The 24,461-nt window shown below is 46.8% G+C and overlaps 1 protein-coding gene across 1 annotated transcript in view; it reads left to right on the forward strand.

Annotated features, from left to right (window-relative positions):
• LOC135200683 (uncharacterized) overlaps nucleotides 1-21,463 on the forward strand; it is a 204,667-nt gene extending 183,204 nt beyond the window's left edge. The window contains exon 3 of the mRNA XM_064229291.1: nucleotides 21,303-21,463. Coding sequence (XP_064085361.1) covers nucleotides 21,303-21,463 — 161 coding nt within the window. The remainder of the gene's footprint in view (nucleotides 1-21,302) is intronic.
• The last annotated feature ends 2,998 nt before the right edge of the window (nucleotides 21,464-24,461 follow it).

Consider the following 24,461-nt stretch of genomic DNA (forward strand, 5'->3'; position numbering starts at 1 on the left):
CTCTATTCACGTGACCAGGCTCAAAGAGAATGGCTCAGGTGCCTAGAGGACATGGATTGTTCCAATACGAAAATCCAACCCTTTAAAAGTCCGTTTACGATCTTTACAATGGAAGAGAGTACTCCGCTCCCTTTCCTGACAAAGATCGCGACGACGACTATTCCAGCAGCCCAGAAGTAGGGGGGACTCCATGCCTCAACTGAAGGAAGCAGATCCTACATCTCCGTTGCTTCCTTCATCCGGTGAATTATGGGAAGATTTGCCTAACACCTTCTCAGCTGGCAAACTCAAACCAGACTGTGCTATGGAGCAGTTTGGTGAGAAGCTACCTAGGCTTCCAGATAGCCTTATTCAAGCGGAATTTGATGCCAAATCGCGATTAGCCAGGTCTATTAATTCCATGGCTATGACCGAGGTGGCTACCATTGCCTACGGGTCGGAACCGCTCTTCAAGCTTCTTACCAAATCTCTGACTCAAACGGTGCAGTCTGACATGTTTGAGTTTGCCACTGCTAGGACAAATTGTAGGAAGCATGTCCTACAAGAGGCAACAATTCGGCACGAGCCGAATAAAGTTGCTCATGTCAAGCATCTGGGGAGGCAGACCTCTTCCCAGAAGCAATGGTTAAGGAGGTTCAGTCAGAGGCTACAAGATTGAACCAGAGCCTTAAAGACCGTTGGGGTCTTACGGCCAAGAGACGACAAGACCAAGCCGGTAAGGGTAAGGCTCAAAGGAAACCTAGACGGTTCCAGCCCTACCAGAAGAAGCAGCCACGCTTCTCTCAGCAAGTTCCAGCTGTTCCTTTAGTGCAAACAGCCCAACCTTCCACCTCAAAGGCTCAGTCACAGCCGATTTATGTGATCTCTCCTCAGCCTCAGCCCTCCACCTCTTATGCCCTCTCTTACTCCGGCCTACAACCAGGTCTTCGAGGGTCAAGCCTCACAGAAAATATGACCGCTCGGGTAAGGGAGGCAGAGGTAAGCGTTCCTTTCGTGGGAGAGGATCGGGAGGTCCCTTTAATAGGGGAAAACACTTCAGAGGAGGCCGAGGAGGATACCAGAACCAATGAGGATATTCAGGTAGGAGGGAGGCTGTTTCACTTTCGCCACCGGTGGAACTTCAGCAAGTGGGCTCAGAGCATTGTCTCAAAAGGCCTGGGTTGGAGCTGGTTAGCGAACCCACCTCCATCCAGACCTTTCCGTCAACTTCCTTCCAAGGAATTGACAGAGTACGCAGAGGATCTCCTTCAGAAAGGAGCTATAGCGAGAGTCAAAAGATTAAAATTTCAAGGTCGCTTGTTCAGCGTGCCAAAGAAAGGCTCACAAAAAAGAAGGGTAATCTTAGACTTGTCCGCTTAAACTTAGCCATTCGCTGCGACAAGTTCAAGATGCTCACGATCTCGCAGGTGCGGACCTTACTTCCCCGTGGGGCCGTCACCACCTCTATCGATCTTACAGACGCTTACTATCATATCCCTATTGCAAGACACTTCCGTCCGTATCTGGGCTTCAAGATAGGCGACCAGACATTCTCCTTCAAGGTAGTTCCTTTCGGGCTCAACGTAGCACCCAGGGTGTTCACGAAGCTGACGGAAGTGGTAGTGCAACAACTCAGGTCACAAGGGATTATGGTAGTAGCGTATCTCGACGATTGGTTGATCTGGGCTTCAACAGTCGAGGAATGCAACGAGGCAACACTGAAAGTGATTCAGTTCCTGGAATATCTAGGCTTCAAGATAAACAGGACCAAGTCAAGACTCACTCCAGAGTCAAACTTTCAGTGGCTGGGCATTCAATGGAATCTATCCTCCCATACTCTGTCGATTCCATTCACCCAAAAGGAAGGAAATAGCGAAGTCAGTCAAGCAATTTTCTAAGCACACAAACTGGCGTCAAGAAGGACTCAGGAAAGGATCCTGGGTTCACTCCAGTTTGCATCAGAAAGAACATCCTAATGAGCAACTGAAAGACTACCTCCTAATGAAGCCAAACTGAAAGACCTAACCAGAATCTGGCGCTCACGAGCAAATGTCAGGTCCAGGGACAAATTATCCTCAGTCCCTCTGATTCTAAAGAATCGACTTCGGCGTGGGCGAAAGTCAAGGAACTTGTCGGTGTCAGTACCCCTTCAGTTCCCTCCACCAGGGATCACCATCCACACAGACGCGTCTTTAATGCGTTGGGGATGGGGTATTCCCAGTTCAAAAAGGTTCAAGGAACGTGGTCACCTCAGTCCGTCCAGTTCCATATAAACGTACTGGAAGCAATGGCAGTGTTCTTGACTCTAAAAAGGTTACATCCACCAAGGTACTCCCACATAAAGCTAGTCCTGGACAGCGCAGTGGTAGTACATTGTATAAACAGAGGAGGCTCCAAAGTCACGTCATCTAAATCATGTCATGGTAGCCATCTTCTCCCTGGCAGACAAGTTCAGTTGCATCTCTCCTCCACTCATATAGCTGGAGTGAGAAACGTCCATAGCAGATGCTCTATCCCGATCAGTGCCCCTAGAGTCGGAATGGTCACTGGACAACAGTTCGTTCCAATGGATCCTTCAGAGATTCCAGGTCTACAAGTGGATCTCTTCGCATCTCAAGCGAACCACAACTCCCGTGTTATGTAGCCCCCAACCTGGACCCTCTGGCCTATGCCACGGACGCCCTGGCTCTAGACTGGAACAACTGGGAGAAGATTTTATGTCTTTCCTCCAGTGAATCTTCTCATGAAAGTGTTAAACAAACTCAGGACATTCAAGGGTCAAGTGGCTCTAGTAGCCCCAGACTGGCCGAAGAGCAATTGGTATCCCCTAATTCTGGAACTGGGTCTTCGTCCTCTTCGATCCCCAATCCCAGGCTCTCCCATCAGTACAAACGAAGACTGTGTTCGCTTCCTCAGGATTCTCAAAACCCTAACTTTATGGATTTCATGAAGTTTGCAGCGAAAAGAGATGCGAATATTGACCCTCAGAATATTCTCTTCTTGGAATCCGATAAAAGGGATTCAACTTTGAGACAGTACGATGCTGCTGTCAAAAAGTTAGCAATCTTCCTGAGAGAATCAGATATTAGAATCATGACAATTAATTCAGCTATATCCTTTTTCAGATCCCTATTTGAAAAAGGTTTAGCAGCTAGCACGATTACGACAAACAAGTCAGCCTTGAAAAAGATTTTTCAATTTGGATTCAACATAGACTTGACGGATTCTTACTTCTCGTCTATTCCCAGGCATGTGCTAGACTTAGACCTTCTGTAAGGCCTACGTCAGTATCATGGTTCTTAAACGATGTTCTAAAACTGGCTTCAGAAACGATAATGACACATGCTCGTTATAATGCTCTTAAGAAAAACTCTATTTTTATTAAGCTTGGCTTCAGGAGCAAGAATTTCAGAACTGTCGGCTTATCAGAGATCCGGATCATATTCAATTCCTCCCCACGGGGGAAGTACTACTTTCTCCGGAACGTAGCTTTATAGCAAAGAATGAAGATCCTTTGATGAGTGGGAACCTTGGAAGGTACTACCCTTCCACAAGATGTATCTCTTTGCCCAGTTTCAGCCTTACGAGCCTTTCTGTCCAGGACCTCCTCATCCTCATCGGGTCCCCTCTTTAAGAGGGAAAAAGGTGGAACTTTATCTATTAAAGGCATCAGGCAACAAATCCTGTACTTCATTAAACAAGCCAATCCTGACTCTTTCCCGCCGAAAGCACATGATGTCAGGGCAGTAGCCACCTCAATTAACTATTTCCAACTATGAACTTCGTGAGTTGAAAAAGTATACTGGATGGAAATCGCCGCAGTGTTCAAACGTCATTACCTTAAGTCCTTGGAAGCTCTGAAATTTTCAGCAGTAGCATCGGGTAACATAGTTTCCCCTGACTCTAACTAATCTTTAGTAGAAGATCCAGTCCTCCTTTCTACCTGCCTCACCCAACAGTTCGTCTATTCCTGCCTTGTTCATTTACGGTCACCTTGTGTCTTAGCTGCTTTTATGATGATGTGGTGGGTGTCCCCTTATTTTTTTGCTAGGGACACTCACAGTATTTACGGATATTGATCTCATGGATGTTATCCCCTTATTTTTATGCTAGGGGATACATCTTATTTGTAATGGTTACGGGTTTTGTATATTAAGTTATATACATTTATATTCCTTTATATATTATTATTGTTGAGTTGTTTATTCATCTTATTATATTAATTGCTTTGTAATTTTGATACATAGATTTACACAGATACCTTTTTGATACATATAAGCCATTTTACCTCTGTATATAGTAAATTAATTACCTTAAGTTAAGGAAATTATTATTAGAATTAAGTGTAATTTATGCATATTTCTATTTTGTATCACTGTGTATGTATCCTTTTGGCAATTATATTCTTCTAATTTTATTTCATCTTTTATTTTGAGACCTATTTTATTTTATTTTATTAATTTTGTCTACAATCTTGTTCTATTTCTCTGGTACGATTTCGCGCAGCGACACGAGCTGAGCCCAGAAAAGGGATTTTGACGTAAGGAAAAATCTATTTCTGGGCGATTGGCTCGTGTCGCCAGCGAAATCCCGCCCTACCCATCCCTTCGCCCAAGATTGTCTGCTAACTTCAGGATGGCCACCAGAGGCGCAGCAGTCGGCAGCATGGGATGGAGTAGTAGTAGTACTAGCTGCCCACTCTGTGGGTCGGCTACCCCTCTTGGAGGGATTTTGTAGTGGGAGAATTCTATTGGCATTTGGCTCGTGGTAGTGGTCTCACTCGCCATAGTGTTCATACCGACACCCTCTTGGAGGGTGAGCGAGTCAGTTGTACTGACCTTTTTTCTTTATTTATTTATTCTCTGGTATGTGTTAGTACATTTACCCTAGAAATAATAGATTAAAGGATATTTCGCTGGCGACACGAGCCAATCGCCCAGAAATAGATTTTTCCTTACGTCAAATCCCTTTTCTGGGCTCAGTTTGTGTCGCTGCGCGAAAATTGTACCAGAGAATTAGCACAAGACCCAGACTGGACTCGACCTCTCCGGCTTCTCGGTCCGGCCGGATGGTAAGGTGGGGGGGGGGGGACTGCCTTTTCCCCCCTCCGTTGCTACCCGTCGCTCCGTTGCTAGCCCGAGTCTGTATGTCCTCTCGCTCTTTCCCACCTTACTAGGGCTCCTTTACCACCGGAGACCTGGCATCCAGCGGAAAGGTGCTAGTCCACCCAGCAGGGTGGACCGGAGCATACAGTTGGTCCCCTCCTAACCACTCCGTCTCGCTGAGTTACAACACTCCGCCACGCTCGGACTTATGTCCGTACGTTCGAGTTTTTTAGGTTTAAGCTCTATTATGTTAAACTAGTAAGTTTATCTTAAGTACCTTAAACCATCCCCCCATCCCCCCTTCCCTTACCTGTTCACCGGATCTCTCCGGGGTCATAGCCTATTCAGGCGATAAGGGAGGGGTTTATAAACCCAAATTTTTTCCGAGCTCCGGCATGCAAACGGAGTTCTTCTGTCCTTTAGCCTTTGTAAGTTGATAGTCTTTAAGATACTCATGTGTCTTTTCACTTACAGACCACCAACTGTGAGCATCCGGGATGCGCCGCCACACTTCAAGACCCATGTGGACACGAAGTTTGCCGGTCCCATGCTCCATTGCGCGACTCCGCCACGGGGGGACATCCAGGTCTGGTACCACGAGACGTGTACCATCTGTTACGATCTGGTGAGCCAGCTCTTAGAAGGGTTAAGTATTCCAACTCCGGTAACTGTCCTCATTTGTTATATGTGCTTAAGTTTTTACATTAATCACCCTAACTTAAGATAAAATTCAGGGGGTCTTATAGCCCTATAATTTTAAGTTAAGCTTTAAATTGGTTTTAGTTTAAGTTTATTCTTAAAATCTAATCAATACCCCTCTCTTCCAGGCTCCGGCTGTGAGGGATACCGCACTGGCAACCCTGCGGGCCTGGGTCGGTTCGGTTTTGGGAAGAACGCCGCCAAGGGTATGCCCTACATCCTTGAGAAGAGGTTGGCGGTACTAATCTTCCCCTTCCCCGGAGGCAAGGCTACAGGCTACGTCGACCCCAGCAGAGGCGGCCCCGACTATCGCTTTCATCCAGCAACAGCTGGCTGCCTCGTTGACGGACCAAGGCCAGGACATCTCCTCGGAAGTCGCGACGCTTTGATATTAATGTGGAACCTATGTAGGTGTAGACGACCTGTTGGTCGAGGTAGGTACGTTGGACACCCAAGGGATGCCCTTGGGTGCAACTGGTTCTTCTACCCCTGCAACCTCGCCATCCTTCCAAGGCTTTATTTACAGGTAATGAACTATATACTTCTCCTGACGCTTCAGTTAGACCCAAGGTCAAGGGTCAAGCAGTGAAAACCTTGACGAAGACGTCGTCGTCGTCTAAGAAGACGGCTTCGGCGTCATCTTCTTCTCGTAAGTCTCCGGCTAGAAACCCCGGAGCAGAGAGATCTAAAGCTTCTGGGTCCGGCTCTAAGTCCTCGAGGAGTAGATCCTCCAGGGAGAGATCTCACACTCCAGTGGAGTCGTCAGTCCGCTACCCTTGGTTCCGGTTCAGAGCCACCCTTCCACCAAATCCGCAGCAGCTCCGGCTTTGGACTACCAACGCTGGTCTGTTGCAACAAGTGGCGATTCTGGTTGGGTCTCCTGAAAAACAGCAATGGAACAAATGATCTTCTCGGTTGTCTGATAGGATTACCTCTCAGGACAACTTATAGCCGGACTGAGCCAAGCTCCTCTAGCCTCTCCTCCACCTTTCAGCACAGGTGGAGCCCAACTACCCCCGTATGACTCTCTACCTCCGTTCTCAATGAACAACCCTTGGAGAGTAGCGTCATACGCCCCCTTCCAAGACGGGCTTATCTCTATCCCGGAATGTGGAACTCGGAGGATTGAGGACTTCGAGTTCTACCCGGAAGACCTTCAGCCTCCGTTCATCGGCTACGCCAGCTCACCGCCTCAGCCATGACTCGGGATGATAAAGTACCAAAAGAGACAGTCCTCTATTTCACGTGACCAGGCTCAGAGAGAATGGCTCAGGTGTCTAGAGGACATGGATTGTTCCAACACGAAAATTTCAACCTTTTAAGAGTCCGTTTACGATCTTTACGATGGAAGAGAGTACCCCGTCCCTTTCTTGACAAAGATCGCGACAACTACTATTCCAGCAGCCCAAAGGGGGATGTTCCATGCCTCAACTGAAGGAAGCAGATCCTACGTCTCCTTTACTTCCTTCAGCCGGTGAATTGTGGGAAAGATTTACCTAACACCTTCTCAGCTGGCAAACTCAAACCAGACTGTGCTATGGAGCAGTTTGGTGAGAAGCTACCTAGCTTCCAGACAGCCTTATTCAGGCAGAATTCGATGCCAAATCGCGATTAGCCAGGTCTATTAATTCCATGGCTATGACCGAGGTGGCTACCATTGCCTATGGGTCGGAGCCACTCTTTAAGCTTCTTACCAAATCTTTGACTCAAACGGTGCAGTCGGATATGTTTGAGTTCGCCACTGCTAAGGACGAATTGTAGGAAACATGTCCTACAAGAAGCAACAATTCGGCACGAGCCGAATAAATTGCTTACGTCAAGCATCTGGGGAGCAGACCTCTTCCCAGAAGCGATGGTGAAGGAGGTTCAGTCAGAGGCTACGAGATTGAACCAGAGCCTTAAAGACCGTTGGGGTCTTACGGCCAAGAGACGACAGGATCAAGCCGGTAAGGGTAAGGCTCAAAGGAAACCATAGACGTTTCCAGCCCTACCAGAATAAGAAGCAGCCACGCTTTTCTCAGCAAGTTCCGGCTGTTCCCTTGGTGCAAACAGCCCAACCTTCCACCTCAAAGGCTCAGTCGCAGCCGATTTATGTTATACTCCCCTCAGCCTCAGCCCTCCACCTCTTATGCCCTCTCTCCAGCCTACAACCAGGTCTTCGAGGGTCAAGCTTCACAGAAAGTATGACCGCTCGGGTAAGGGAGGCAGAGGTAAGCGATCCTTTCGTGGGAGAGGATCGGGAGGTCCCTTTAATAGGGGAAAACATTTCAGGGGAGGCCGAGGAGGCTACCAGAACCAATGAGGAATTTCAGGTAGGAGGGAGGCTGTTTCACTTTCGCCACCGGTGGAACTTCGGCAAGTGGGCTCAGAGCATTGTGTCAAAAGGCCTGGGTTGGAGCTGGTTAGCGAGCCCACCCCCCATCCAGACCTTTTCCGCAACTTCCTTCCAAGGAATTGACGGAGTATGCGGAGGATCTCCTTCAGAAAGGAGCTATAGCGAGAGTCAAAAGGTTAAAATTTCAAGGACGCTTGTTCAGCGTGCCAAAGAAAGGCTCACAAAAAAGAAGGGTAATCTTAGACTTGTCCGCTTAACTTAGCCATTCGCTGCGACAAGTTCAAGATGCTCACGATCTCGCAGGTGCGGACCTTACTTCCCGTGGGGCCGTCACCAACCTCTAATCGATCTTACAGACGCTTACTATCATATCCCTATTGCAAGACACTTCCGTCCATATCTGGGCTTCAAGATAGGAGACCAGACCATTCTCCTTCAAGGTAGTTCCTTTCGGGCTCAACGTAGCACCCAGGGTGTTTACGAAGCTGGCGGAAGTAGTAGTTCAACAACTAAGATCGCAAGGGGTTATGGTAGTAGCGTATCTCGATGATTGGTTGATCTGGGCTTCAACAGTCCGAGGAATGCAACAGAGCAACACTGAAAGTGATTCAGTTCCTGAATATCTAGGCTCAAGATAAACAGGACCAAGTCAAGACTCACTCAAGAGTCAAACAAACTTTCAGTGGCTAGGCATTCAATGGAATCTATCCTCCCATACTCTGTCGATTCCATCAACCAAGAGGGAAAGAAATAGCGAAGTCAGTCAAGCAATTTCTGAGTCACAAACTGGCGTCAAGAAAGAACTCAGGAAAGGATCCTGGGTTCACTCAGTTTGCATCAGTGACGAACATCCTAATGAAAGCCAAACTGAAAGACCTAACCAAGAATCTGGCGCTCACGAGCAAATGTCAGGTCCAGGCCCACAAATTATCCTCAGTCCCTCTGATTCTAAAGAATCCGACTCCGCCGTGGGCGAAAGTCAAGAATTTTCTTGTCGGTGTCAGTGCCCCTTCCAGTTTCCTCCACCAGGGATCACCATCCACACGGACGCTTCATTAAGCGGTTTGGGGAGATATTCCCAGTTCAAGAAGGTTCAAGGAACGTGTCACCTCAGTTCCGTCAGTTCCATATAAACGTTCTGGAAGCAATGGCAGTGTTCTTGACTCTAAAAAGGTTACGTCCGCCAAAGTACTCCCACATAAAGCTAGTCCTGGACAGCGCAGTGGTAGTACATTGTATAAACAGAGGGGGCTGGTCCAAATCACGTCATCTAAATCATGTCATGGTAGCCATCTTCTCCCTGGCGGACAAGTTCAGTTGGCATCTCTCCTCCACTCATTATAGCTGGAGTGAGAAACGTCATAGCAGATGCTCTATCCCGATCAGTACCTCTAGAGTCGGAATGGTCACTGGACAACAGTTCGTTCCAATGGATTCTTCAGAGAGTTCCCCAGGTCTACAAGTGGATCTCTTTCGCATCTCAAGCGAACCACAAACTCCCATGTTATGTGGCCACCAACCTGGACCCTCTTGGCCATATGCCACGGACGCCCTGGCTCTAGACTGGACAACTGGGATAAGATTTATGTCTTTCCTCCAGTGAATCTTCTCATGAAGGTGTTAAACAAACTCAGGACATTCAAGGGTCAAGTGGCTCTAGTAGCCCCCAGACTGGCCGAAGAGCAATTGGTACCCTCTAATTCTGGAACTGGGTCTTCGCCCTCTTCGGATCCCCAAATCCCAGGCTCTCCAGTCAGTACAAACGAAGACTGTGTTCGCTTCCTCAGGGATTCTCAAACCCTAACTTTATGGATTTCATGAAGTTTGCAGCGAAAAGGGATGCGAATATTGACCCTCAAAATATTCTCTTCTTGGAATCCGATAAAAGAGATTCAACTTTGAGACAGTATGATGCTGCTGTCAAAAGTTAGCAACCTTCCTGAGAGAATCAGATATTAGGATCATGACAATCAATTCAGCTATCCTCATTTTTTTTTTCAGATCCTTATTTGAAAAAGGCTTAGCAGCTAGCACGATTACGACAAACAAGTCAGCCTTGAAAAAGATTTTTCAATTTGGTTTCAACATAGACTTGACAGATTCCTACTTCTCGTCTATTCCCAAGGCGTGTGCTAGACTTAGACCTTCTGTAAGGCCTACGTCAGTATCATGGTTCTTAAACGATGTTCTAAAGCTGGCTTCAGAAACCAATAATGACACATGCTCGTTTTATAATGCTCTTAAGAAAACTCTATTTTTATTAAGCTTGGCCTCAGGAGCTAGAATTTCAGAACTGTTCGGCTTTATCCAGAGATCCGGATCATATTCAGTTCCTTCTCACAGGGGAAGTGCTACTTTCTCCGGAACGTAGCTTTATAGCTAAGAAATGAAGATCCTTGATGAGGTGGGAACCATGGAAGGTACTACCCTAACCTTTCCACAAGATGTATCTTTGCCCAGTTTCAACCTTACGAGCCTTTCTGTCTAGGACCGCTCCTCATCCTCATCGGGTCCCTCTCTTTTTTAAGAGAGAAAAAGGTGGTAACTTTATCTATTAAAGGCATCAGGCAACAAATCCTGTACTTCATTAAACAAGCCAATACCTGACTCTTTCCCAAAAGCACATGATGTCAGGGCAGTAGCCACCTCAATTAACTATTTCCAACATATGAACTTCGATGAGTTGAAAAAGTATACTGGATGGAAATCGCCGACAGTGTTCAAATTAAAACGTCATTACTTAAAGTCCTTGGAAGCTCTGAAATTTTCAGCAGTAGCAGCGGGTACATAGTTTCCCCTGACTCCACCTAATCTTTAGTAGAAGATCCCAGTCCCCTCCTTCTACCTGCCTCACCCAACATTCGTCGTATTCCTGCATTGTTCATCTACGGTCACCTTGTGTCTTAGCTGCTTTTATGATGATGTGGTGGGTGTCCCTTATTTTTTTGCTAGGGGCACTCACAATTGATTATGGATATTGATCTCTTGGATGTCATCCCCTTATTTTTATGCTAGGGGATACATCTTATTTGTAATGGTTACGGGTTTTGTATATTAAGTTATATACATTCCTTTATATATTATTATTATTGAGTTTTGTTTTGTTCAACTTATTATGTTTAATTGCTCTGCATTTCTGATACATAGCTTTAACACAGATACCATTTCTGGGCTCAGCTCGTGTTCGGCCTATGAAAGGATCCTTAATATCATTCTTTCTAGGTAAAATTGATCTAAAATTACCAGAGAAAAAACAAAATTAAGAAAATGTCAGTAAAACTGACTCGCTCACTCTAAAAAGAAGTGTCGGTATGGTAATAGGGGCGAAGTGGGGAACACTACCACGAGACAATCACCAATTAGAACTTCCAATCAGAAATCCCCTTAAGAGAGAGCTGATACCACGAAGGGGGCGATGCAGCCGCTACTACTACTACTAGAGGACCGCCACGGTACAGCAGCGCCCCTAGCGAACATCCTTAATTTTTAGCGCTAGCGTCAAGACGCATTATTTTCTGTGCTGTGCTAATTCCGGGATTTATCTTGTTCACCAACATGGAACGCTCTGCTATTGCAACGGCTAAGTTAAGTAACTCATAACGTAATGTTTTTACCACATTTTTATCTTCCGGGTACCAGTAATTTTCCTCTTAAATAGGTCATATACGGTTTCCTGGTTGTCTCGTGGTGGCGCCATGCTGCCTCGTTAAGAATTCCCAGGTCCTCCATACTGGGACTTTCTTATAACTTATGGGTCTTACTATGTTACGTTCATTGTTTTTTTACATCGAGTTTTAGCTAGTTTAGCCCTCCTACCATCTCTCTTAGTTTGGTATTTAGGGCTATTATTATTATTCCGGCCCAGCATCCCGCTCTTGCTCTTCATCGGCTATCGCTGGCTCCGAGTAGGCTTCTGTTTCTTGGAACAGTCTGCCTCCTCCTGGGCTTCTTTTTTCTCTTTTACTAAAAGTGTCTTTTCCATCTTTTCGATGTATATATTATTATTTATTTAGGGTGTTAGGCTAGCCTATGGTGCATGTTCCTTGTATTGGTACAGCCTGGTTCACGTGGCCCTCTCACGGTTGTGTTGCTCCGCGGCCTAGGCCACTTGCGGTCACGTTTTCCATCGCACCTTACCCTGCCCCTGCCCTCCCTTTCTGGTATAGGGAGGGGCTGGGGGTGGACCCCTTGTTGTCATGACAACCTCAGTCGCCTTCTCTCTCTCCCTCTCTGAGGTGGCCAGGGGAGGGGTTCCTCCCAGCTTGGGGGGTTATTAGGGCGACCACTCATGATGTACCCGGGTCTCCGAGCGGTAGTCGGTGAGGCGGGGAGGGGAGTAGGTCCCATCCCCCCCCTCTCTCTCTCCCCCAGCCGTGTTTCGCCGAGACCTTCCTCCCCCCTCCCCAGTTGCTCAGTCCACCTTCCGTCGCTATAACGAAAGGAGCCTTCCGTCGCAGCCGGCGGGGCACCTTGGTTATAGATTACTGGCGTCCTCCAGCGGCGGGTTGGGACTACTAGTGGTCGGTTGCTTGCTCTACTATATCCTTACATCTCTCTCCCCCGTCGCCTACCGGAAGGGAGCTTGCTTCTTACCCGTGCACTCTTCTAGTGGGGAGGGGCGTGGGAGAAAGGTTTGTTATTATTGTTATTTTAAGATATACCCTAATTTTTTTTTTTTTTTTTACAATGAATTGTTTAATTTTATTTTTATATATCTACATCCCCGCCATTTTCCGTCGTGGTTTTCCTTTTACCACCACTCCATGGTTGGTTTCCTTTTGTGTCCCCGCCATCAGCGGAGCTATAGCCTAGGGCACCCAACCAACCTGGTTACCACACGTATTATGGGGGGCTCTGGTTTAATCTAACTTTATCGCTCCGGCACCAGCGGAGCAGCATCTGTTAGACTGTAATGTGTTTTTCCTGGTACTCATGTATCTTTTCCAACTTACAGGCTACCAACTGTCAGGTCCCAGCGTGCAACGCGACGTTGTACGACCCCTGCGGCCACGATGAGTGCAGGTCTCACGCCCCTTGTGCCACGTCATACAACGAGATGATCGTCTGGCACCCAGAAGCCTGCGCCATCTGCTACGACCTAGTCGGTCAGCTGGGAGATTGGGTAAGTCCATTATAGGCTTCCTTATCATTTTACTAACAACTCTTAGTCATAAGTTTGTTAACCCCGTTCCGCCACTAGAAGCTCATCTCGCCCTTTTTTCTTTCTTTCAGGCTACTGGTGTGAGGGAAGTCGCCCTCGCCACCCTGAAAGCGTGGGTGGGCGGCTTCGGGAAGAACGCCGCCAAAGGGCCAGCCGTACATTCTGGACAAGAAGCTGGCCGTCCAGATCTTCCCTGCGGGCAAGTCAACTGGGTATGTTGACCCCTTGTCCGCAGCCCCTCTGATAGCCTCCATCCAGCAAGATCTCCAGCAAACCTTTGGGGTCGTAGCTTCCCAGGAGTCGGTCCCGGACGTCGCTGCCCTGGACCTAAACATCGAGCCCATGGCGGTAGGGGTAGAGGATTTGTTGGTTGAGGTAGGTGTGTCGGGCGCCCAAGGTCTTTCCTTGGGTGCTCCTGGATCTTCTCCTGTCCCTTCTTCGAGCGCTTCTTTCCAAGGCTTTGTGGGATCTGAGATCCCTACCCAGCTCTCCCGCTCTCTCTGTACCCCCAAAGGTGAAGGGACAGAGAGAACCGAAGACTCTAGCTAAGACAACTTCTAGGAAGTCGTCTTCGTCTTCTTCGGCTAGGAAGTCTTCGACTTCCTACGCCGACGCGGTGAAAGCTAAGCCGAGTTCTTCTCACTCGAAGAGCTCTAGAAGCAAAGGCTTCTAAGGAGGCCCGGCGCGCTCCCGCCGAGCCAGTCCCGTTCCTTCTCCCGCCTCCACCGCTTCCACCCCGGCAACGCCGGTAGGAGGAGCAGGGCCTAGCACCTTTGATCCCACTGCTTTCTCAGCAGTGGTGATGCAACAGGTGGGCGAGCTGGTTGGCTCGCAAGTCTCCGCCCTGGGGACGAGATTCGAGCAGATGTTCGCACAATTGTCGAGCACTCTGTCTCAATCAGGCCAGTCCATACAGGATCTCTCTAACAGGGTTAGAGAGAATGAGGACCGAGTAGCCGGGCTATCTCAGGTCCCTCTTCCAGTCTCCCCAGTGCCAAGCACTGGCATTCTCCAACTCCCGCCATACGACTCTCTGCCAGCTTTCTCCATGGAGAACCCATGGAGAGTAGCTGCCTACGCTCCTTTTAAGGATGGGATGATCTCTATCCCGGAGTGTGGAACTCGGAGGATTGAGGACTTCGAGTTTTACCCTCCGGGTCTGACGCAGCCTTTCATCGGTTATGCTAGGCTGACTGTAACGGCTCTGACTAGGGAAGACAAGATCTCTAGAGAGTCTGTTTTATACAGTAGGGATCATGCCCAGCGGGAATGGGTTCACTGCCTTGAGGACTGGGAGTGCACGAACACTAAACTCCAGGCCTATAAGAGTCCCTTTACTATTTTCGCGACGGAAGAGGAGGCTTCTCTTCCGTTCGCCACGAAATAGTAGAGAAGAAACCCTTCAGGCAGTCCTCAAGGATGAGCCCATCCCACAGTTGAGGGAGGCGGAGTCTACTTCTCCGCTCTTCCCGGCTTTCGGAGAATTGTGGGAGAACTTGCCAGCTACGTTCACGCTTGGTAAGCTCAAACCGGACTGCGCCATGGACCAGTTCGGCGAGAAGCTGCCAAGGCTGCCGGATTCCCTAATTCAGGCAGAGTTTGACGCGCGAACCAGGTTTGGCAGGTCCCTCAATTCCCTTATAATAACGGAAATGGCTGCTCTCTCTTATGCCACGGAACCGCTGTTCAAGATTTTGGCAAAATCTCAGTTTCAGACGGTCCTAACAGATGCTTTCGACTTCTTCCAAGCTAGGAGGAATTGCCGAAAGCACGTTCTGCAGGAGTGTACTATTAGGCACGAGCCGAATAGACTCTTGGCTTCTAGCATGTGGGGAGCGGATCTCTTCCCAGAGTCCGCTGTTAACGAAGTGCACCACGAGGCTGCTAGGCTCAACCAGAGCCTTAGAGCTAGGTGGGGGTATTTCTTCAAAGAGGAAACAAGAATCCGTCCCCCACTGCTGGTAAGAAACCAAAGAAGGCTGGTAAGAGGTTCCAGCCGTATCAGAAACACACCAGCACAGCAGCAATTTGTGCAGGCCATCCCGGTTACCCAACAAGGACAACTGCTAGTTCGAAACAGAACCAGCCATCCTCCTGTTGTCTCTCAATCACAGCCGTCGACCTCCTACGCAATCTCGCCGGCCTTCAACCCTACATATGAGGCTCAAGGCTACAAACAACCGAGAGGTAGGGCGAGAGGTTACTTTCGCCAGCGTGGCGCAGGAAGGGCGACAAGGAGCAGGCAGTTCAGAGGAGGGGCGTGGTGGTCAACCCGCCCATCAAACAATGAGGCTCCCCAGGTAGGAGGGAGGCTGTTCCTCTTCCGCCACAGGTGGGGGTTCAGCAATTGGGCACAGAGCATAGTGTCCAAAGGTTTGGGTTGGAGTTGGATCAAAGATCCGCCCCTCCAATCAAATCATTCCACCAGATACCCATCAGAGGAATTGACAGATTACGCGGAAGAACTCCTTCAGAAAGGAAGCTATTGCGAGAGTCAAGCATCTAAATTTCAAGGTCGCTTATTCAGCGTGCCAAAGAAAGGCTCAACAAAAAAGAAGGGTAATCTTAGACTTGTCAAAGCTAAACTCTTTCATTCGTTGCGACAAGTTTAAGATGCTTACTCTCGCAAGTAAGGACCTTACTTCCGCGTGGAGCCGTCACATGCTCCATCGATCTTACAGACGCATACTATCATATCCCTATAGCCAGGCACTTCCGCCCATTCCTAGGATTCAGGCTAGGAAATCAGACATTCTCATTCAAAGTGATGGCCTTCGGTCTGAATGTAGCCCCCAGGGTATTCACGAAAATAGCAGAAGTGGTTGTACAGCAATTGAGAACTCAGGGAATCATGGTAGCAGCATACCTCGACGATTGGTTGATCTGGGCACCAACCGTCGAGGAATGTCTCGAAGCCACCAAAAAGTAGTTCACTTTCTGGAACATCTGGGGTTCCAGATAAACAAAACGAAATCCAGACTTACCCCGGAGTCTCGTTTTCAGTGGCTGGGAATCCAATGGGATTTGTCTTCCCACAATCTGTCAATTCCAGTGGCCAAACGGAAGGAAATAGCAAAATCTGTCAGGCAATTTCTCAAATGCAAACAAACATCAAGGAGAAACCAGGAGAGAATCCTAGGGTCCCTTCAGTTTGCTTCGGTAACAGATATCCTCCTGAAAGCAAGGCTGAAAGATTTAAATCGAATTTGGCGATCAAGAGCAAACACCAAATCTCGAGACAAGTTGTCAGTAATCCCACAGATCCTCCGCAATCAACTCCGTCCTCGGTCAAAAGTAAAGAACTTAGCCAAGAAGGTACCCCTTCAATATCCCCTTCCAGTGTTTAACCATTCACACGGACGCCTCCCTGTCCGGGTGGGGGGGGGGGGGATACTCTCAGTTCAAACAGGTTCAGGGGACTTGGTCAGTTCAATTTCGCCAGCTTCACATAAACGTTCTGGAAGCAATGGCAGTATTTCTTACCTTGAAGAGACTGCTTCCCCCGAAGAAGTCTCATCTAAGGCTAGTTTTGGACAGTGCAGTGGTAGTTCATTGCATCAACAGAGGAGGGTCCAAATCCAAGCATGTGAATCATGTCATGATAGCCATCTTTGCCCTAGCAAACAAACACAAATGGCATCTGTCTGCCACTCACCTGGCAAGGGGTAAGAAATGTGATAGCAGACGCCCTGTCCCGGTCAGTTCCTCTGGAATCAGAATGGTCTCTAGACGACGGGTCATTCCAGTGGATAAGCCTGAGAGTCCCAGGTCTCCAAGTGGATCTCTTCGCCTCCACAAGCGAACCACAAGCTCCCTTGCTATGTGGCCCCCAACCTGGACCCTCTGGCTTATGCCACGGACGCCCTGTCGTTGGACTGGAATCAGTGGAGAAGAATTTATGTTTTTCCTCCAGTGAAATCTTCTCTTGAAAGTCCTAAGCAAACTAAGGTCTTTCAAAGGGATAGTAGCTCTGATTGCACCGGACTGGCCCAAGAGCAACTGGTATCCTCTTCTTCTGGAATTGGGCCTCCGACCTCAACGGTATCCCCAATCCCAAGCTATCACAATCAGTACAAATGAGGACTGTGTTCGCTTCCTCAGGAATTCTCCAGACCCTAACTTTATGGACTTCATGAAGTTTGCGGCTAATAAAGATGCTAATATTGATCCACAGAATATTCTCTTCCTAGAATCAGATAAGAGAGAGTCAACCATTAGACAATATGACTCAGCTGTTAAAAAATTAGCATCTTTCTTGAAAGAATCGAACACTACAACCATGACAGTTAATCTAGCTATATCCTTTTTCAGATCCTTGTTTGAAAAAGGTTTAGCAGCTAGCACTATTACCACTCATAAATCGGCTTTGAAGAAGATCTTTCAAGTAGGTTTTCAGATAGATCTGACTGAATCTTATTTCACGTCTATCCCTAAAGCCTGTGCTAGACTTAGACCTTCCCAAAGGCCTACTACAGTTTCATGGTTCTTAAATGATGTCCTCAAACTAGCTTCAGATACTGACAACTCGTCTTGTACATTCATAATGCTCCTGAGGAAGACATTATTCTTATTAAGTCTAGCTTCAGGAGCTAGAATTTCAGAACTGTCGGCTCTATCCAGGGATGCGGGTCATGTGGAATTCCTCCCATCAGGAGAAGTTCTACTTGCTCCGGATCGTAGCTTTTTAGCCCAAAAATGAGGATCCTCTTGCAAGGTGGGCCCCTTGGAAAGTTATCCCACTTCCCCAGGATCCTTCTCTCTGCCCAGTATCAACTCTTAGAGCCTTTCTATCTCGTACTTCATCAAGATCCTCAGGTGCTCTCTTCATGAGAGAAAAAGGTGGTACTTTGTCAGTAAAAGGTATTAGGCAACAAATCCTTTACTTCATTAAACAAGCCAATCCTGAGTCATTTCCAAAAGCACATGATATCAGGGGAGTAGCCACCTCAATTAATTACTTTCAACATATGAACTTTGAGGATCTTAAAAAGTATACTGGATGGAAATCCCCGACAGTCTTTAAACGTCATTATCTAAAAGTCCTTGGAATCTTTAAAGTTTTCAGCAGTAGCAGCGGGAAACATTGTTTCTCCTGATACTGTATAGTAGTCGTAGTATAGATCCAGGTCTCCTTTCTACCTACATCATCCAACATGCCTCACCTATCGCCATGCTACTCGGATATCCTAGCCTTAGCCGCTGAATCATATAGTGGATTGTCCCTTATTTTTTTTGCTAGGGACATCCACACTTGTACTGATGGTGTACTTCAGTGTACCTACCCTTATTTTTATGCTAGGGTAGGACACAATGTGTTTGTATATTTGCCACACTTGTAATGATGGTGTACTTCAGTGTACCTACCCTTATTTTTATGCTAGGGTAGGACACAATGTCTTTGTATATTTTGTAAATATTTTCAAGTAAATCCCTTTTGGTTTATATTACATTGCATCATTGTAATTTACTATGATTACTATTTTTAAGTACTTTAAGATTACTAACGTTCTGTTATTTTACTGTTTAGTATAAGTTAGTTTAAGTACTTAGTTTGTATGCTGTAATTGATTTACTTATATTATATCCATCATTTTACAACTGCTTTTCATTTGTTCCTTTTTTCCCATCTTGTCTGTTTCTCTGGTACTCTTTCATAGGCCGACACGAGCTGAGCCCAGAAAAGGGATTTTGACGAAGGAAAAATCTATTTCTGGGTGATTGGCTCGTGTCGCCCTATGAAACCCCCCCTTTATTGTTTTCCCCCCCTTGCAGGACAAGATGATTTTTAGATTAAGGATGTCCGCTAGGGGCGCTGCTGTCCGTGGCGTCCTCTAGTAGTAGTAGTAGCGGCTGCATCGCCCGTTGGTATCAGCTCTCTCTTAAGGGGATTCTGATTGGAAGTTCTAATTGGTGATTGTCTCGTGGTAGTGTTCCCCACTCGCCCCTATTACCATACCGACACTTCTTTTTAAGAGTGAGCGAGTCAGTTTTACTGACATTTTCTTAATTTTGTTTTTCTCTGGTAATTTTAGATCAATTTTACCTAGAAAGAATGATATTAAGGATCCTTTCATAGGGCGACACGAGCCAATCACCCAGAAATAGATTTTTCCTTCGTCAAAATCCCTTTTTGGTTCATATATGCCATATTACCCCTGTATATATGTAATTACCTTAAGTTAAGAAATATTATTAGAATTAAGTGTAATTTAAGCAATATTTCTATTTTGTATCATTGTGTATATGTATCCTTATTAGCATTATATTCTTTTAATTTTATTTTACCTTTTTATTTGAGACCTCCTTTTATTTTGTTGATTTTGTTTACAATCTTGTGCTATTTCTCTGGTACGATTTCGCGCAGCGACACGAGCTGAGCCCAGAAAAGGGATTTTGACGTAAGGAAAAATCTATTTCTGGGCGATTGGCTCGTGTCGCCAGCGAAATCCCGCCCTACCCATCCCATCGCCCAAGATTGTCTGCTAACTTCAGGATGGCCACCAGAGGCGCAGCAGTCGGCAGCATGGGATGGAGTAGTAGTAGTAGTTGCTGCCCACTCTGTGGGTCGGCTCTCCTCTTGGGGGGATTTTGTAGTGGGAGAATTCTATTGGCATTTGGCTCGTGGTAGTGGTCTCACTCGCCATAGTGTTCATACCGACACCCTCTTGGAGGGTGAGCGAGTCAGTTATACTGACCTTTTTCTTTATTTATTTATTCTCTGGTATGTGTTAGTACATTTACCCTAGAAATAATAGATTAAAGGATATTTCGCTGGCGACACGAGCCAATCGCCCAGAAATAGATTTTTCCTTACGTCAAAATCCCTTTTATAGACAGAAAAATTGTACGAATAGGTGAGTCCGCAAATCTTGAGAGCGCAAATGTGCGGTTGACTGTATGTTCTGGGCAAGATTTCATTAGGTATGGAGCATTAGTCAGCCCCTAGCATTCAGGAAAACCCATCAGACAGGTACTAAGGATAGGAATGCAGTCACAACAAACCACATTTGCCTCTGCTCATAGATCCTCGGACTCTTTTTCCTCGGGCTCTTTTGTGGCTGCTGAACAGTTGTGTAGATCACCCAGCTCTTGATGAGGACAGGTAGCATCTCACCTAAGGTGGACGGCTGCAAAAGATGAGGTGTGTGTGGGAACAGCCTCATGTCTTCTCTTTTATACCCTTGTAAGGAACAGTTAGCAAACTGTCACTTGCTGGATGGGCAAGCATGCAGGTGTTCTAGATGACTGATTATCCTGTTTATGATCTAGGTCTTTTGAATTAATGGCTGCAACTCCTACTCTCTCTGCAGCAAGGGGAGAGAGGGACTGACAATGAACAGACTGGTTATCCTTCAGCTTTATTGTCCCCAACAATATGGGTTCTTCCAAGCCTATCCTCGGATCAATGACGTTACCTTCCATTTATTGGAAGGCATAGAAGTCTGGCAGTTGAACATCACACATCTTTGACACATTAGAGGCATGTGTGGTTTTCATCTTTTGATCTTACATGACTAGGAGAGAGGCCCCAGGTGAGGCAAAGTACCAGTCAGTTCAGAGATTTGCTCAGATTCCTTCCACCAAGGAGTAAGCCTGCCTTATGTAAAGACTGAGGGTTTGTATACATGTAGGGACATCAATTTTTTGTCATTTTTTTCCTAATATACAAACCTGAGGTCTTTACATAAATGGCCCATCTCTCGCCACCCCTCGTTCTGCTTTCTGGGCTGAAAGGTAAAGTGAATGCTTAGCATCTAGATGGGAGGGATTCCTCCCCTTCTGTTGGTAGCCATCTACCAATGTCCACCTTGTTTTAAGTTAAATGGCCGGCTCCAGCTTGTGCTGAAAGTAAATCACATGTAAAGACCTCAGGTTTGTATGTTAGGGGAAATACAATTTACTTTAAAAATTTATCTTTTGACATTCTTAGGGCTTTAAGTGCTGGTTTATTTATAGTGCTTTAATAATAAGATTTAATTGTACTTTTGTTTCAGTTTTTAGTTAACTTTCTTGTTTGTTTCAGATTCTTTAGAGGTTGGAGATTTTTGCTCATCAAATGATCAGTGTGGTGACTTGAAAGAATGTCGTTTTGGAAGGTGCACTTGCAGCGCTAATGCCAATATGATACCAGTTTTTAGTAGTATATCAACCCAGAGTGGAACAATATGTTCAGGTATAGTTTGATACATTTATTTAATAATACATGCAAGTAATTTACCAAGTAATTACATAGCTATAGTTTCAACTCACATGGCAGCTTAAATTAAAAGATTCGCAGGTAACGCTTCAAAGTTTAGTGCAGTGACCAGTCCCGCCCACTAATGGGAATACCAGGAACGACTTAATAGACAACCTCATTCTGTTTCTGCTATCCTTGATGTAAACATTGGATATTTGCAGTAGCTTTTTTCATCATTTATATTTCGGTGATGCATTATCTCTGATTTCAAGTAACCTTCAAGATTATAACTTTCAGGATCAGTATTTTATTGTTTCATACATTCAACTTCCCTGTCAGATATATACTTAGCTATAGACTCCGTCGTCCCCGACAGAAATTCAATTTTCGCGGCACACACTACAGGTAGGTCAGGTGATCTACCCGCCTACCGCTGGGTGGCAGGAATAGGAACCATTACCATTCTTGAGCCAGATTTTCTCTGTCGCCGGGACTGGTAACATCGTTTGCTAGTTCCTCCTGACTTTGACTTTCGAATTTCAGTACGCCGTTGATCTTTTGGACTGGTATTTGGTGACGTATTGGATCTCTGGTTTGGCATACGCTATTGTGGACTGTTTTTTTGATTTTGGATTTGGAATTTTCTCATAATGTCTGACACTTCGATTTCGTTCAGTGTGTGTGAATGAGAGTTGTTATGTGAGACTACCGAAAGCTTCGGTAGATCGTCACACCACTTGTAAGAATTGTAGAGGAAATGTATGCTCACAATTGAATACAGGTGATGAATGCAAGGATTTGAATGAGGAGGAATGGAAGATGCTTGATTCCTACTTGAGAAAGTTGGAAAGGGATAGGGCTAGAAAAGCCTCTTCCAAAAGTGTGAGTAGGTCGGTCTCTAACGAGCCAGTTAGCGGGCGATTGCCTATCTCTAACCCAATTGTTTCCTCCCATACAGCTTTACCTTCTCAATTATCCGACTCGGCAAGTTCAACATCGGAAATTGCGAGTCTGAAAGCTTCGCTTCTGGAAATGGAGCGTAAACTAAAGGAATTAGAAGGTAAGCGCAGTGAAAGTGTTCCCAGTGAAGTGGAGGGTGCGTCTGATCGGCTCTGTCTCGCTCCCAGGTCTAGACCTCTTTCAAGCTCCCAAGCCCAGAGGAGAAGAAATGTTGAAAGCCACAGGGAGGTTTCAGAGAATCCCCACCGGTCAGGTGTCCCCTCGGCAGATTCTGTAGTTGCGTCCCAGACTGCCAAGGATAGTCGTTGGAAAGACGTCCTGAAACAGTGCTTTTCTTCATCTGATTCGTCTTTGAAGAAAGGATGGAGTTCGGATAGATTATCGAGACCTTCGAAGAGATCGTGGAAGTCTCCAGCATTTTATTCTAGCCCTGAAGAATTTCCGGAAGAATATCCTCCCCCGGAAAATAAAGAGGAGAAAGGAGGTTTATTCAGAAGCTCCTTCTTCCTTCATCGGAGATCGAAAAAGAGGACGTAGCTACGAAGATTTTGGAGAATATGCAAAAGCAGATAGTATCTTCATTAGTAGGAGTGCTTAAGAAGGATCCTCCTAGGAGGAAGGATAAATTCCTTCCAATTAAAAGATCCCGTCCTATGAAAACGCTCTGAGATCTCGGACGAGGCTCCTGCCAGGAGCCTGGGGCCAGCCAGACTTCAGGCTCCTGTCAGGCGCAAAGCGCTGTCAAGGCAAGAGGATTTGTATGAATTTCTAGAAGAGCCTGAATCTCTACTAGAAGAAAAGCGCCTGAGGTGCCTGGATCGAGGCGCAAACCTTCTGAAACTTCGGAAGTCAGACGTAAGGCACCTGAAACTCCTGAAATCAGACGCAAAGCGCCTGAGACTTCTGAAGAGAGAAGAAAAGCGCTTAGGACTCCTGAAATCAGACGCAAAGCGTCTGGGGCGCCTGAATCAAAACTCAAGGCGCCTGAAATGAGGCGCGAAGCGCCTGAAGCTCCTGAAACGAGGCGCAAAGTGCCTGGAGCGCCTGAAATGAGCACCTGAAACGAGGCGCAAAGCGCCGGGAGAGCCTGAAGCGCCTGAAAACGAGGCGCAAAGTGCCTGGAGCGCCTGAAATGAGGCACAAAGTGCCTGGAGCGCCTGAAGCCAAGCGCCTAAACCGACTACCAAGTGTCTAGCGCCTGACATCCATCATATGACAAGCAGGCGCAAAGACTTATACAAACTAGAAGGACCAAGCTTCAGGCGCTATGATTCGGAAGCATTATTGGAGTTTGAGGCGGACTTGGAGGCTCCTCTTTGGGATTTTTCTCAGGATCAGTTTTCTCCTGACAGGGTCTCTAGATGTCGCACAGGCGGCCGTAGCCCTGTCAGGAACGACTTGATTCTGCAAAAGGGAGAGACATTTAAGGACTTCTCCTGATAGGGACGAGAGTTGTCGCACAGGCGGCCGTCGTCCTTGTCAGGAGGGTCTTAGTGCAAAAGGGCAACATCGGCACCTGGCAGGGACTCAAGATGTCGCACAGGCGGCCGTAGCCCTTGTCAGGTTGCAGTCGGTGTTGCTATGAGCCCTTCACCTTCCCAAGAGAGGAGTCCTCCTCCAGTTGCGCACTCATCTCCGAATAAAACTCAGCAAGAATTAGAAGATGTCTCGGACTCTAAAGAAAATAAGGGGGCAGGTCTTACAGACTATAAGACATTGACAGCCCTCTTATTAAAAGAATTTGGAGAGTCCTTGAGTCCTGCTGCCCCTCCTTCTCCTCGGTCTTTATTTTCAAGTACGAAGACTGCAAAGTCTTCCTCCTTTTTGAAGATGCCACCGACCATCTCAATGAAGAGGGCTTTGCAGTCTTTCGGAAATTGGCTTAAAACCAAGGAGGAGGCGTGAAAGACTGTTTTTACCTGTCCCCCTTCCAGGCTATCGGGAAGGAGAGGGATTTGGTACAACACAGGAGAATCTACGGGACTTGCTCTTCCCTCCTCTGCTGAAGCGGACTTCTCGACCTTGGTGGACTCGGCGAGGAGA

This window comes from Macrobrachium nipponense, chromosome 27 (genome assembly GCF_015104395.2).
Source record: "Macrobrachium nipponense isolate FS-2020 chromosome 27, ASM1510439v2, whole genome shotgun sequence".
Taxonomy (NCBI): domain Eukaryota; kingdom Metazoa; phylum Arthropoda; class Malacostraca; order Decapoda; family Palaemonidae; genus Macrobrachium; species Macrobrachium nipponense.